This window comes from Balaenoptera borealis, assembly GCF_965194805.1.
Source record: "Balaenoptera borealis genome assembly, chromosome: 1".
NCBI lineage: Eukaryota > Metazoa > Chordata > Mammalia > Artiodactyla > Balaenopteridae > Balaenoptera > Balaenoptera borealis.
This window is the reverse complement of record NC_138860.1, coordinates 36,456,567-36,472,612: the sequence shown is the minus strand read 5'-3', so window position 1 is coordinate 36,472,612 and position 16,046 is coordinate 36,456,567. Positions and strand designations below refer to the sequence as shown.

Sequence of the window (16,046 nt, the reverse complement as noted above, 5' to 3'; positions counted from 1 at the left end):
AATACGCTGAACCAAAACCTATGGGATGCAGCAAAAGCAGTTCTAAGAGGGAAGTTTATAACAATACAATCCTACTTCAAGAAACAAGAAACAACTCAAATAAACAACCTAACCTTACACCTAAAGCAATTAGAGAAAGAACAAAAACCCCCCAAAGTTAGCAGAAGGAAAGAAATCATAAAGATCAGATCAGAAATACATGAAAAAGAAATGAAGGAAATGATAGCAAAAATCAATAAAACTAAAAGGTGGTTCTTTGAGAAGATAAACAAAATTGATAAACCATTAGCCAGATTCATCAAGAAAAAAAGGGAGAAGACTCAAATCAACAGAATTAGAAATGAAAAAGGAGAAGTACCCACTGACACTGCAGAAATGCAAAGGATCATGAGAGATTACTACAAGCAACTATATGCCAATAAAATGGACAACCTGGAAGAAATGAACAAATTCTTAGAAAAGCAGAAACTTCCGAGATGGAAGCAGGAATAAACAGATAATATAAACAGGCCAATCACAAGCACTGAAATTGAAACTGTGATTAAAAATCTTCCAACAAACAAAAGCCCAGTACCAGACGCCTTCACAGGTAAATTCTATCAAACATTTAGAGAACAGCTAACACCTATCTTTCTCAAAGTCTTCCAAAATATAGTGAGGGAGGAACAGTCCCAAAATCATTCTATGAGGTCACCAGCACCCTGATACCAAAACCACTCAATGTCACAAAGAAAGAAAACTACAGGTCAATATCACTGATGAACATAGATGCAAAAATCCTCAACAAAATCCTAGCAAACAGAAACCAACAGCACATTAAAAGGATCATACACCATGATCAATTGGGGTTTATCCCAGGAATGCAAGGATTCTTCAATATACACAAATCAATCAATGTGATACACCATATTAACAAATTGAAGAATAAAAACCATATGATAATCTCAATAGATGCAGAAAAAGCTTTCAACAAAATTCAACACTGATATATGATAAAAACCCTCCAGAAAGTAGGCACAGAGGGAACTTATCTCAACATAATGAAGGCCAGATATGACAAACCCACAGCCAACATTGTTCTCAATGGTGAAAAACTGAATCCATTTCCACTAAGATCAGGAATAAGACAAGCTTGCCCACTCTCACCACTATTATTCAACATGGTTTTGGAAGTTTTAGCCACAGCAATAAGAGAAGAAAAAGAAATAAGAGGAATCCAAATTGGAAAAGAAGTAAAACTGTCACTGTTTGCAGATGACATGATCTGCAATGACATGATCTGCAGATGACCTGAGAATCCTAAAGATGCTACTTTAGGATGCCAGAAAACTACTAGAGCTAATCAGTGAATTTAGCAAAGTAGCAGGATACAAAATTAATGCACAAAAATCTCTTGCATTCCTATACATTAATGATGAAAAATCTGAAAGAGAAATTAAGGAAACACTCCCATTTACCACTGCAACAAAAAGAATAAAATACCTAGGAATAAACCTACCTAAGGAGACAAAAGACCTGTATGCAGAAAACTATAAGACACTGATGAAAGAAATGAAAGATGACACAAACAGACAGAGAGATATACCATGTTCTTGGATTGGAAGAATCAATATTGTGAAAATGACTATACTACCAAAAGCCATCTACAGATTCAATGCAATCTCTATCAAACTACCACTGGCATTTTTCACAGAACTAGAACAAAAAATTTCACAATTTGTATGGAAATACAAACGACCCTGAATAGCCAAAGCAATCTTGAGAAAGCAAAACAGAGCTGGAGGAATCAGGCTCCCTGACTTCAGACTATACTGCAAAGCTACAATAATCAAGACAGTATGGTACTGGCACAAAAACAGAAATATAGATCAATGGATCAGGATAGGAAGCCCAGAGATAAACCCACGCACATATGGTCACCTTATCTTTGATAAAGGAGGCAAGAATATGCAATGGAGAAAAGACGGCCTCTTCAATAAATGATACTGGGAAAACTGGACAGCTACATGTAAAAGAATGAAATTAGAACACTCCCTAACACCATACACGAAAATAAACTCAAAATGGATTAAAGACCTAAATGTAAGGCCAGACACTATAAAACTCTTAGAGGAAAAGATAGGCAGAACACTCTATGACATAAATCACAGCAAGATCCTTTTTGACCCACCTCCTAGAGAAATGGAAATAAAAACTAAAATAAACAAATGGGACCTAATGAAACTTAAAAGCTTTTGCACAGCACAGGAAACCATAAATAAGATGAAAAGACAACCCTCAGAATGGGAGTTGCAAATGAAGCAACTGACAAAGGATTAATCTCCAAAATATACAAGCAGCTTATGCAGCTCAATATCAAAAAAACAAAAAACCGAATCCAAAAAACCGAATCCAAAAATGGGCAGAAAACCTAAACAGACATTTCTCCAAAGAAGTTATACAGATTGCCAACAAACACATGAAAGGATACTCAACATCACTAATCATTAGAGAAATGCAAATCAAAATTACAATGAGGTCCATTCTCTGGTAGGTCTGTGTCTTTATTCCTGTCTTGCCCCTAGGTTCTTCATGACCTTTTTTTTTTTTTTAGATTCCATATATATGTGTTAGCATACGGTATTTGTTTTTCTCTTTCTGACTTACTTCACTCTGTATGACAGACTATAGGTCCATCCACCTCACTACAAATAACTCAATTTCGTTTCTTTTTATGGCTGAGTAATATTCCATTGTATATATGTGCCACACCTTCTTTATCCATTCATCTGTTGATGGACACTTAGGTTGCTTCCATATCCTGGCTATTGTAAGTAGAGCTGCAATGAACATTTTGGTACATGACTCTTTTTGAATTATGGTTTTCTCAGGGTATATGCCCAGTAGTGGGATTGCTGGGTCATATGATAATTCTATTTTAACAGTAGATCCTTATTAGTTATCTCCTCACACTGGGCAGAAAGGCCACTATCAAAAAATCTACAAACAATAAACGCTGGAGAGGATGTAGAGAAAAGGGAACCCTTCTACACAGCTGGTGGGAATGTAAATTAGTGCAGCCACTGTGGAGAACAGTATGGAGGTTCCTTAAAAAACCAAAAATAGAGCTACCATATGATCCTGCAATCCCACTCCTGGCATATATTTGGAGAAAACCATAATTCAAAAAGATACGTGCACTCCACATGGAAGCAACCTAAATGTCCATCAACAGAGGAATGGATAAAGAAGATGTGCTACGTATATAAAATGGAATATTACTCAGCCATAAAAAAGAACAAAATAATGCCATTTGTAGCAACATGGATGGACTTAAGAGATTGTCATACTGAGTGAAGTAAGTCAGACAGAAAAAGGCAAATATCACATGATATTGCTTATACATGGAATGTAAAAAAAAAAGTGTACAAACAAACTTATCTACAAAAACAGAAATAGAGTTATAGGTGTAGAAAACAAACTTATAGTTACCAGGGAGTAAGGGAGGGAGGGAAAATTGGAAGAAAGAATGCTTTTTGAAGAGATATCTTTAGTAAACCAACACAGTCTGTTGATTTCAGAAAGCTGAGACCTAAAGCCTCATTTTAATTTTAAATAAATAACACAAAGAAAAAGAAAAAAAAAGTACAATGAGGTATCACCTCACACCAATCATAATGGCCATCATCAAAAAATCTGCAAACAATAAATGCTGGAGAGGGTATGGAGAAAAGGGAACCCTCTTGCATTATTGGTGGGAATGTAAATTGATACAGCGAATATGGAGAACAGTATGGAAGTTCCTTAAAAAACTAAAAAAAGAACTACCATATGACCCAGCAATCCCACTAATGTGCATATACCTTGAGAAAACCATAATTCAAAAAGAATCATGTACCACAATGTTCACTGCAGCACTATTTACAATAGCCAGGACATGGAAGCAACCTAAGTGTCCATCGACAGATGAATGGATAAAGATGATGTGGCACACATATACAATGGAGTATTACTCAGTCATAAAAAGAAATAAAATTGAGTTATTTGTAGTGAGGTGGATGGACCTATAGTCTGTCATACAGAGTGAAGTAAGTCAGAAAGAGAAAAACAAATATCGTATGCTAACACATATATATGGAATCTAAAAAAAAATCGTTCTGAAGAACCTAGGGGCAGGACAGGAATAAAGATGCAGATGTAGAGAATGGACTTGAGGACATGGGGAGGGGGAAGGGTAAGCTGGGACAAAGTGAGAGAGTGGCATGGACATATATACACTACCAAATGTAAAATAGATAGCTAGTGGGAAGCAGCCGCTTAGCACAGGGAGATCAGCTCCATGCTTTGTGACCACCTAGAGGGGTGGGATAGGGAGGGTGGGAGGGAGACACAAGAGGGAGGGGATATGGGGATATATGTATACGTATACCTGATTCACTTTGTTATACAGCAGAAACTAACAGAACATTGTAAAGCAATTACATTCCAATAAAGATGTTAAAAAAATAAAAGAAGTCCTATGAGAGCTATCAGATATAATGAGAAAAACAAATATGAGAATAATTGATCTACAAGAAAAAGAAGAGAGGGAAAAGGGAGCAGAGAGCGTATTTAGAGAAATAATAGCTGGGAACTTCTCAAACCTGAAGAAGTTACTGGAAGTCCAAGAACCTAATAAAACACCCTATTATATCAATGCAAAAAGACCTTCTCCAAGATATATTATAATGAAACTGTCAAAAATCAATGACAAAGAAAGAATCTTAAATGCAGCCTGGGAAAAAAGAAAGTAACTTACAAAGTAGCCGTGAGGCTACTAGCAGATTTCTCAGCAGAAACTCTACAGGACAGATGGAGTGGAATGACACATTCAATGTGCTGAAAGATAAAATGTGCCAGTCAAGAATACTTTATCCAGCAAAGTTATTCTTCAGCTATGAAGCAGAAGTAAAGTTTTACTGGGCAAACAAAAACTGAGAATGTTTACCATCATGAGACTTGCTTTGCAAGAAATGACGAAAGTTCTTCAAGCTGAAATGAAAAGATGCTACTTTGTGACATAAAAGCAAATGAAAGTACACAGTACTCTAGCAAAGGTGAAAAATAAACAGTCAGAATTAGAAAACAGTACTTCAATATTAGAACAGTGGGTCAATCACTTAATTATAGTATAAAGGTTTAAGGAAAAGAGTATTAAAAAAACTAGAGCTTTCAACTAAAAAAAACTATAGCTACTATAATTTCTCAACAAATTTATAGCTTAAAAAAAGATAAATTGTGACATCAAAAATACAAAAAGGGAGGACTAAAATGGTGGAAATTTTATAGGTGAATTAAGATAAATTCCTATCATCATAAAAAGGACGATTTTTTCTATGTGATGTTTTATGTAAGACATACAGTAATTACAAATCAAAATTCTAGAAGTCATGAAACAAAACAAGGGGAGACTGAGAAAATCACCATGGAAAACCACCACTTTACAAAGGTAGACAGAAACAGAGGGAAAAAGAAACATAGGAGAAACAAAAAAATGATAAGACAGCAGTAGTAAGTTCTTACATATCAATAATCACTCTAAATATAAATTGATTGAATTCATCAATCAAAAGTCACAGAGTGGCTGGATAGATTTAAAAATACAATAACAAAGCCCAAGTGTATGCTGATTACAAGAAACTCATTTCAGCTCTAAAGAACACATAAGCTTAAAGTGAAGGGATGGAAGAGGATATTCCATGCAAGTGTAAAACAAAAGAAAGAGGGCATATTCATACTTATGTCAGACAAAATAGACTTCAAGTCAAAAATGAAAACAAGAGACAAAAGATTATTATATAATGATAAAAATGTCAGAACATCAAGAATATATAACAATCATGAATACATATGTACCCAACATCAGAGCACTGAAATATATTAGGCAAATGCTAAGAGATCTAAAGGGAGAAATAGACAACAATACAATCATAGTAGGAGACTTCAATACCTACTCTCAGCAATGGATAGATCATCCAGAAAATCAACAAGGAAACATTGGAATTGAACCATACTCTAGAACAAATGGACTTAACATACATTTATAAAACATTCCATCCAACAGCAGCAGAATAAACATTGTTCTTGAGTGCACATGGGACATTTTCCAGGATAGATCATATGAGAAAGCACAAAACAAATCTTAGCAAATTTAAGGAGATTGAAATAACACCAATTATCTTTTCTGACCACAATTGTATAAAACTAGAAATCAACAACAAGAGGAAAGCTGGAAAATCTACAAATATGTGGAAACTAAAAAATACACTTCTGAACAACCAATGGGTTAAAGAAGAAATCAAAAGGGAATTAGAAAATTATCTCAAAACAAATGAAAATGGAAATAAGACAAATCAAAATTTATGGAATGCAGCAAAGCAATTCTGAGAGGAACGTTTACAGTGATAAACGCATATCCTAAGAAATTAGAAAGCTCTCAAACAGTCAACTTAACTTTACACCTTGAAGAATTAAAAAAAAGAACAAATTAAGCCCAGAGTTAGCAGAAAGAAGGACATAATAAAGATCTCTGAAGAAGTAAATGAAATAGACACCAGATAAACAATAGAAAGGATCAATGAAACTAAAGCCTGGCTCTACAAAAAGATAAACAAAATTGGCAAACCTTTAGCCAGGCTAACTATGAAAAAAGAAAACTCAAATAGATAAAATTAAAAATTAAAAAGAAGATATTACAACTGATACTACAGAAATACATAGAACTATAAGAGACTTTTATGAAAAATTATATGCCAAAAAATTAGATAACCTAGAAAAAATGGATAAATTTCTAGAAACACAAAACCTACCAAGACTGAATCAGGAAGAAACAGAAAATCTGCACAGACCAATAATGAGCAAAGTTTGGATCAGTAATCGAAAACCTCCCAACATAGAAAACCGTAGGGCCAGATGGATTCACTGGTGAATTCTACCAAAATTTAAAGAATAATTAATACCAATTTTCCTCAAATTCTTCCAAAAAATTACAGAGGTGGGAATACTTCCAAATTCATTCTATGAGACCAGCATTAGATTACTTTGGTAACAAAGCCAGACAGGGACAACACAAGAAAAGAAAACTATAGACCAATATCTCTGATAAATATAAGTCCAAAAATTCTCAACAAAAAGTTAGCAAAACAAATTCAAGAACACATAAAAAGGATCATACACCACAACCAAGCGGGATTTACCCCTGGGAGATGCAAGGATGGTTCAACATACCCAAATCAATAAATGTAATACATCACATTAATAAAATTAAAGATAAAAACTTATATGATCATGTCAATACATGCAGAAAAAGCATTTGACAAAATGACATTCTTCCATGATAAAAAGTCTTGGCAGATTGGGTATAGAGGAATATATCTTAATATAAGAAAGGCCAGCCATAACAAATCCACAGCTAACATTATACAAAATGGAGAAAAACTTGGAAGCTTTTCCTCTAAGATCAGGAACAATACAAGGATGCCCACTCTTACAACTCTTATTCAGTATAATACTGGAAGTCCTAGCTAGAGTGAATATGCAAGATAGGGAGATAAAAGGCATCCAAATCAAGAAGGAAGAAGTAAAACTGTTGCTACTTTCAGATGATATGATTCTGTATATAGAAAATCTGAAATGCTCAACCCAAACACTGTTGGAACTAATCAATTATTTCAGTAAAGTTGCAAGATACAAAATCAATATAGATAAATCAGTTGCATTTTTATACACAAAGGATGAAACATTTGAATAAGAATAAAGAAAACTTTTCCATTCACAATAGCATGAAAAAGAATAAAATACTTAGGAATAAACTTAACCAAGGAACTGAAAGATCTGCACAACAAAACTCACAAGACTTTGCTGAAACAAATAGAACAAGACACAAACTAATGGAAAGATACCCCATGTTCATGGGTCAAAAGAATTAATATTGTTAAAATGTCTATATTATTCAAACCCATATATAGATTTAATGCAATCCACATCAAAATACCAATGGCACTCTTCACAGAAATAGAAAAAAAATCTTAAAATGTATATGGAACCACAGAAGACTTTGAAGAGCCAAAGCAGTACTGATGAAAAAGAACAAAACTGGAAGTATTACAATTCCTGATTTCAAACTACACTACAAAACTACAATAATAAAAAACAGTACAGTACTAGTACAAAAATAAACACATAGACCAATGGAACAGAATAGAGAGCCCGGAATTAATCCCCTGCTTATACAGTCAATGAATATTTGATAAGGGAGGCAAGAGCACCCAATGGGAAAAGGATAGTCTCTTCAACAATTGGTGCTGGGAAAACTGGATGAACACATGCAGAGCAATGAAATTGGATCCCTATATTATATCACTCACAAAGTATCTTGAAGTGGATCAAAGATTTAAATATAAGACCTGATATTATAAGACTCTTAGAAGAAAGTGTAGGGAAGAGGCTCTTAACATTAGTCATGGCGATGACTTTTCCAATACGATACCAATAAAAGCACAAACAACAAAAGGAAAAATCATCAAACTTAAAACTTAAAAGCTTTTGTGCAGCAAAAGAAACAATTAGCAAAATTAAAAGGAAACCTACAGAATGGGGGGAAATTTTTGCAAACCATGTATTGGATAAGGGGTTTAATATATAAAGAACTCATACAACTTAATAACAAAAAACAAAAAATCTGATTGAAAAATGGGCACAACTAAACAATTTTCAAAAGAAAACATACAAATGGTCAACAGGTACATAAAAAGATGGTCAACATCACTAATCATCAGGGAAATGCAGATTAAAACCACAATGGGATATCACCTCACATCTGTTAGAATGGCTGTCATCAAGAAGACAAGAGATGACTAGTGGTGATGAGGATGTGGAGAAAAGGGAACACTTGTGCAAATGTGGTAGGAATGTAAATTGGTGTGGCCACTATGGAAAACATATGGAGGTTCCTAAAAAATCTTAAAATAGATCCAGGAATTCCACCTCTGAGTATTTATCCAAAGAAAATAAAAACACTAACTCAAGAAGGTGTATGCACTCCCATGTTCATGATGGCATTAGTTACAATAGCAAAGATATGGAAACAACCTAAGTGTCCATCAATAGATGAATGGATAAAGAAAATGTGGTACATATACAATGAAATATTGAAAGATGGACATCCTACCATTTGTGACAACATGGATGGACTTTTAGCACATTATGCTAAGTGAGATTTGTGACAACATGGATGGAATTTTAGCATGTTATGCTAAATGAGATAAGTCAGACAGAGGAAGACAAGAACTGTATGATACCACTTATATGTGGAATGTAAAAAAGCCAAGTTTTAAAAACAGAATAAAATGGTGATTACCAGGGGATGGGAGGACAGGATGGATGCTGTCTAAGAGTATAAACTTACAACAAGTAGAAAGTATGCCCTAGAGATGCACAGATCAATGAATATACACAACAACATTATACTATAATCATAAAACTTGCTGAGAGACTAGAAACTAATTATTCCAACTACTAAAAATAAAGAATAATTATGTAATGTGATGGAGGTGATAATTATTCCTATGATGACAATCATATTACAATATACGAATGTACATCTTAAATTTACATAAAGCTATATGTCTAATATATTTCAAAAAAAAGGTTGAAAAGAAAATATAAAAGATAAGACATGAGGAAATAATCACAGATTTGGGGTAATAAAATGCTAAATGACTACTATGTTCTATTACAACATAGTAATTTAAAACATACTGGTATAATTGACTATTCATACGTTCACATGTACACACATGACCAATATTGACTCAGTTAAATGTTTATTGACCTATAAATATAGTAGAAGTGGAAACATTTTTCATTAAAGATAACCTCCTACAAAAGGTGCCAGACCTTGAAAATTGTATATAGTAAATGATAATACCTTGCTAATTTGAAATTTTTTCAGAGAATTTAATATTTTCTGGCAAGTAAAGAAGGTACCTTTTATAGTTTCTCATTTATGTCTTTGGATATCTAAAAGCCAATGTTATTTTCCGGAGGGAAAATAACCCAATGGGAAAAGGACAGTATTTTTTGGAGGAATACCTGTGAATATAATGCACATATTCATTGCAGGAAATTTATAAAATGTGGACAAACAAAAAATGATAAGGTCCAAAAATAAATATTCTTAATAATTTAATGTATATTGTTTCAGATATGTGTGTGCATGTGCATGTGTGTCTATGGTTATATTTTCTATGGTATATTTGGTGGCTGAATAATATTCTAGGATGTAGATATGTAAATATACTATCTATTGTCACTTGGATGTGGCATCTCAATCTCTAATTCTTCATGGTATACTTTTTACCTTTCTTAAAAACTTATCATAACCATTTTTAATAGGCCTTATGTCTTCCATCAGCTATTTACAAACCATGATTTCTAACATTTTCCACTACCATAAATATTGTTGCATTGAGTGTCTTTGGATGAAAATCATGGGAAAAGTCCATGATGATTATTATCTTGGGATAAATTCTGGGAAATGGAATCGCTAGGTCAGAGGGTATTTGCACTTAAGGCTTTAGTATATATTGTTCATTAGCCTTCCAGAAGTTTGTGCCCACTTTTACTGCCATCAATTCTGCATGTGATACTGATTTCTTCACAGCCTTAATACTTTACCAATTTGCAATCATTCTTCTATCTTCCTCAAAATTTTGGAGATTCACTTTACAATATTCCATTGAAAAGATGAATGGCCAACTAATCAAGAACAAATACAACTAGGGCATGAGTTTGGAAGAATTTGAGGGAAGAATAAAAAGCAGAATAACCCGAGGCTTGGGAAAATTGCTAAGGATTGTAAGATCTTTTATGCTTCAGAGTAAGAATGATAAGGAAGGGAGTAATCTACTTCCTGGGCTTATAATGTGATATTAAGAGGTTGTAGAGACAAAATTAATTTTCTTTAGTATCTTTTAAGTTTAGTCACTAAGGAGAATGATCATTATACTGAGAGTTTATTATCAAAGTAGGAAAGTGGGGCAATTTTACCTGAGTTTAAGTCCACAGTTTCAGATAAATTACCTCCTAAAGTAAAGAAAAACCAGGAGGACCATGCAGCACATGACTCCAAGTTTCACACAACTGAGAGACAACTCTGTGCAAGAAGGATTCAATTCCTTCTTCATAATTCCAGGGATAAATAAGGATAAAATGGAGGGAATTATGGGAAAAAATAATTCAACTCACTCTCACAAATAGGTGCCTTCTTATCCCAAGTGACATCAATGCCTGAAAGGAGACAAGTAGCAGAAGGGGAACCAATGAGTCGATACCTAGAAGCAAAGAATGAAAAATGATTAGACTCTACACAGATTTCCCACTTAAATCACCATGAGAAAACAATAGCAGGAGGATGTTACAAATTACAGGACAGATTAAAACATGAGAGACCTCAAGAAAGAAACTGCATCTCCACCTACAAATTAGTCTTTATTCTTCAGGGCAAGCTAAAATTCTTACCTTTTTAATCCATCTCCATTCCTAGTCCCCTCACAACTCATTGCAATATTCCCGTTATTATTCATGGGATACTTCTGTACTTGGCTTAAAGGTACCTCAGAATTATTTTATCCATTTGTACTTTCAGATAAGAAATTATAAGTGCTTGATTAGGAGGGAAGATGTCTTACTGAAATATACACACTCTTCAGCACCTAGCCTAGAGACTTTCAAGCATGTGGTGCTCAAAAATATCTATTGAGTGAAGGAAAGAATGAAGGCTTTACCCTGAAGACTTAGTAAATGAGAGTCAGAGGAAACAGCTAACCATTTTACCTTTGAAATGTAGAAAGCAGGGGTACTCACCCACTGTGTCATAAAATCATTCAAAGTGGGTCACAAAATTTGAAACTTCATCATTTATTTTTTATTTATTACATCTCTATGTTGTTACTGTGAGAAATGTCACAAAAGATACTCAGCCAAGCTATTCATATGTTCCAATGTACAGCAGGGCTAAACTTAATAAAGTAAAAGGTGATGGGTGTAATGCAAAGTCACATAACAGTGACGTAGTTACTGCAACAGTTAAGAAATCTGTCTTTTGATTACCTAGGACATGTGATCAGGGCAGTACCCATTTGTAGCAGAGACTACTGGAATCTCCAGTATCCACTTTTCTTTTCTTCATTAGTAACATGACCCTGTATTTTTAACTGGACCATTGGCCACTTTCAATAACGGCTTCATTTCTCAGCTTCCCTTAACAGCCGTGTGACTATGTTCTGGCTAGAGGGATGTAAATGGAGTGTCTGGAAAGTGTCTTCACAGGGATAAGTGTTCCCTTCCTCCATTCTTGCTCTTTGCTAAATGAAGTTTGGGCCATGAGTTGAGATGGACTCTCTAATGGAAGGATCCCAGGTTTCTGTGGATCTTGGATGTGGCCCTGGGCCGCCATGGTTCTTAACATGAGAGATAAGTAAACTGCTATCTTGTTCAAGCTCCTGTTATTTTGTGTTTTTTCTGTCTTTTATAACTTAATCTAATCTTAACTGGTATACCAGCTCTTCCCAAAACAGTAACAAAAAGATGGTGGGAACCACGTTGGTAGAGCAATGACAGTGAATATTTTGGTAGACACGGTAAGTCACTTTTATATTTAGGTAGTGATTAAATTTTACTTATTGTTACCTTGTTTTTTATGAGCTGTGTTCTAAAATCTTTTAAGTGTGCCAACAAATATTTAATCTTCAAAATGTCTGCAAACAAACATTTTGAGAACCACTTTAGAAAGGAAAGAGGATAATCATCCCTGTACTACGTGTGTGTTTCCTTCCACCTGTCTCCTATCATACATTTAAATGTTGCCTTAGGAGCAGAGGGTCACGGGTATCCTCTGACTTTTGACCTTATAAAGGCTGCTCTTAATGTACTCACTATGACTAAACTAGAGCTTTGGAGTAAAAATGTGAAGCAGGTTCCAGCCTCTGTATGACTGTAAAAAGCAGTGAATATTTTTGAACATATTGTAAGACACTAGTATGCTGCAGTAGTGATTATGTTGTAATTTTTTTCCTGGATGGATTTCCCATCTCTGTGAATTTCTTTTACTGGAGCCCACCCAGTTCCCCTGAGCATTAGAAATCTGTATAGTTTTCTGTATAGAACAACTCTAAATTGTTGTTCAAGAGCCATGAGATTCCTTTCCCTATAAGCATCATACATACTGTGGAGAAGCATGCTGAGGCATTGGAGAGCCCATTAAGTAAGGTCAGGGATGGGAGAATCAAGGGCTAGGATGGTGTCATCTTTATCTTTTCCTATTTGTTCATGTACTTTGAACTATTTAGCAGTGGAGGGAATCTATGGAGACATTCAGTAGGCTGCAAATTACTAAAAGTAGCTCACAGATATGATTTTCAGCAGTCCTCTTTTTTTAAAAAAAAAAAAGAAATTTAAAATTGAATTTTATTGGCTTATAAAAGTTAACATACATTCATTGTAGACATATTTGGAAGTTGTGAATAACCCAAAGATCAAAAATATCACCATCCAAGATAGCACCACTCGTAGTAGCTAATATTTTGCTATGAATCCTTCTAGCCTTTTTATCTAAAAATATATGTGTAACCCAGATGTCAACTGGGCTTTGCTACCTTTAGAAGGAAAAGCTGGTTAAATTGGACACAAGCACCAATTCTACATTTGTAAAGTACAGATTCCCGTCTGCCCTCCAAACCCCTCCAAACCCCTCCAAACATTCTCAGATTTCTCAGCCCCATCAGTCCTTCAGATGACTGCAGCCCCAGTCAACATCAAAGACACTATCAAGAGAGTGAAAAGATAATCCACAGGATAAAAGAAAATATTTGGAAATCATTTATCTGAGAAGTGTTTAATATACAGAATATATAAAGAACTCCTGTAACACAACAACAAAAAGACAAACAACCCAATTGAAAAATGGGCAAAGAACTTGAATGGACATTTTTCTAAAGAAGATATACAAATGTACAAAAGATATACACATGAAAAGATACTAACCATTATTAGTCATTAGGGAAATCCAAGTCAAACCCACTTCAGACCTTCCAGGATGGCTATAATAACTTTTTTGAGCTTTTTTTAATAATAACTTTTTAAAAATGGAAAATGAAAGCATTGGTGAAGATGTGGATAAAATGGAATGCTTGTAATTGTTGGTGGGAATGTAAAATGGTGCAGCCACTGTAGAAAACAGTTTGGCTATTCCTCAACAAGTTAATATATAATTAACATATGGTCTAGCAATTCCAATCCTAGCTATATATCCAAAAAGACTGACAACAGAGACTCAAGTAGATACAGGTTTATCAGCTGATTTATGTATTTTTAAGTACATCCTGGAAATTGTATTTTTCCTACAAAATGGCACATTTCATGGATGTTTTCAATTTCATTAGGATAGACAGGATATACTATTTTTATTTAGTATTGATTGAATCCCTTCAATATCTACGATATCTCCTTTCTCATTCACGTGTATTTGCAGACTTGTTATTTTGTGAAATTACAATTGGCCAAATTCCGTTTGTTTAATTGGCCACTTTAAGAAACTACTCTGAGATTTTTACTTATCGTTTCCCTTTTTCCTTTTTTAAAATTTCCTTTCTTTATTAATTTCTTAGTCCAGCTTCTTTTATATGTTCATGTTCTAGTCATTTAAAAATTCTTAGGTAAAATGTTTTGTTCATTTATTTGAAAACTTTTTGTCAGATAACAAAAGTATTGACTATTTCTCTAAGGACAGTTTTGGCATCAGCATCCCAGAAATTTTCATGAGTAATATTTGCAGCAGCATTCATAATGAACAGGCTGAATAATGTGAGGTTTACCAATACGGGCTGTTGAGGCAGACTGGCAATACTCAAATTCTAACCTCAACCTCTGTCCTGTGAGTTTTGGTAAATTGGTTCATCCCTCTGTCTTAGTTTCTCTCTTCTGTAAAATGGGGCTATGTGTAATATTCACTTCAGAGTCATTTTCAAGATTAAGTTAATTCATGTAAAGCACTAGAAGAGTTCTCAGGGCTCATGCACTCAATAATCATTCCTTATTGTTATTTGATATGTAATCTGTAATGTCTATTTTAATTTTCTCTTTGACTAAGATCCAAAACTTGAACTTTTATTTATTCTTTTGTCATTAATTCCTAGTGTTATTTTTATTATAATAAGAGTATGTAGCTGTTTTAGTTTCTCCTATGTTCAAATCTATTGAGGTACACCCTGTGGAGTGATATGCTATCAACTCTTATAAATGGTTCCTAGAAAGAGCTTACATTCTCTGTAAGGTACAAAATTCAACACACATGTACCAAAGCAGCCTCATCCATCAATGTCTTATTTTTTGTACCTTTGCTTACCCAATCTGATGTTTTCAACTATTATTATTATTTTATCAATTTATCTTTTTACTTCTTTTTAGAACCTCCTTGGCTTGGAATAATAAAAGAAATTGAGGAAAAATAATGCTCTCTCATCTAACCATAGGTTGGCAAACTGAGTTCTGCAGGCCCCATGTATGCTGTATCACACATTCATTCATTCACTGTCTAGGGCTACTATCCCACTGCAACTGCAGAGGTGAGTAATTATAACAGAGATTATATGGCCCACAAAGCTGAAAGTATTTACTATCTGGGTCTTGACAGAAAAAGTTTGCCATCCCTTTGTCAAAGCAATCTACATTTTATTCGTCCAGGTTAACATCTGCTCCTTGGCTATTTGTTTATTTAAGTTTAATTTATTTCTTTTCAGTAACTTAACAACAGAAAATTACAACATATGATTTTGCTTAGAATACCATGTATTTCAGATAACCCTACTTTCTCCAAGCACATTCAAACATATATATGCATATAGAGTATCTCTTCAAAATTTGTCATTATTTTTCCAAGTTGAAAACAAACTCTACAAATTGTTTTCTCAGTCCATATCACATCATGATCATCCATCCAGATCACTGAATATAAGATCTAATTAAGTCTT

At 34.1% G+C, this 16,046-nt stretch overlaps 1 protein-coding gene across 1 annotated transcript in view; it reads right to left on the bottom strand.

Moving 5' to 3' along the window:
- The window catches only part of CR1 (complement C3b/C4b receptor 1 (Knops blood group)), a 159,951-nt gene that overhangs the window by 26,536 nt on the left and 117,369 nt on the right, over positions 1 to 16,046 (bottom strand). The window contains 1 exon segment of the mRNA XM_082363858.1: positions 11,266 to 11,351. Within this exon segment, the coding sequence (XP_082219984.1) occupies positions 11,266 to 11,351 (86 nt within the window).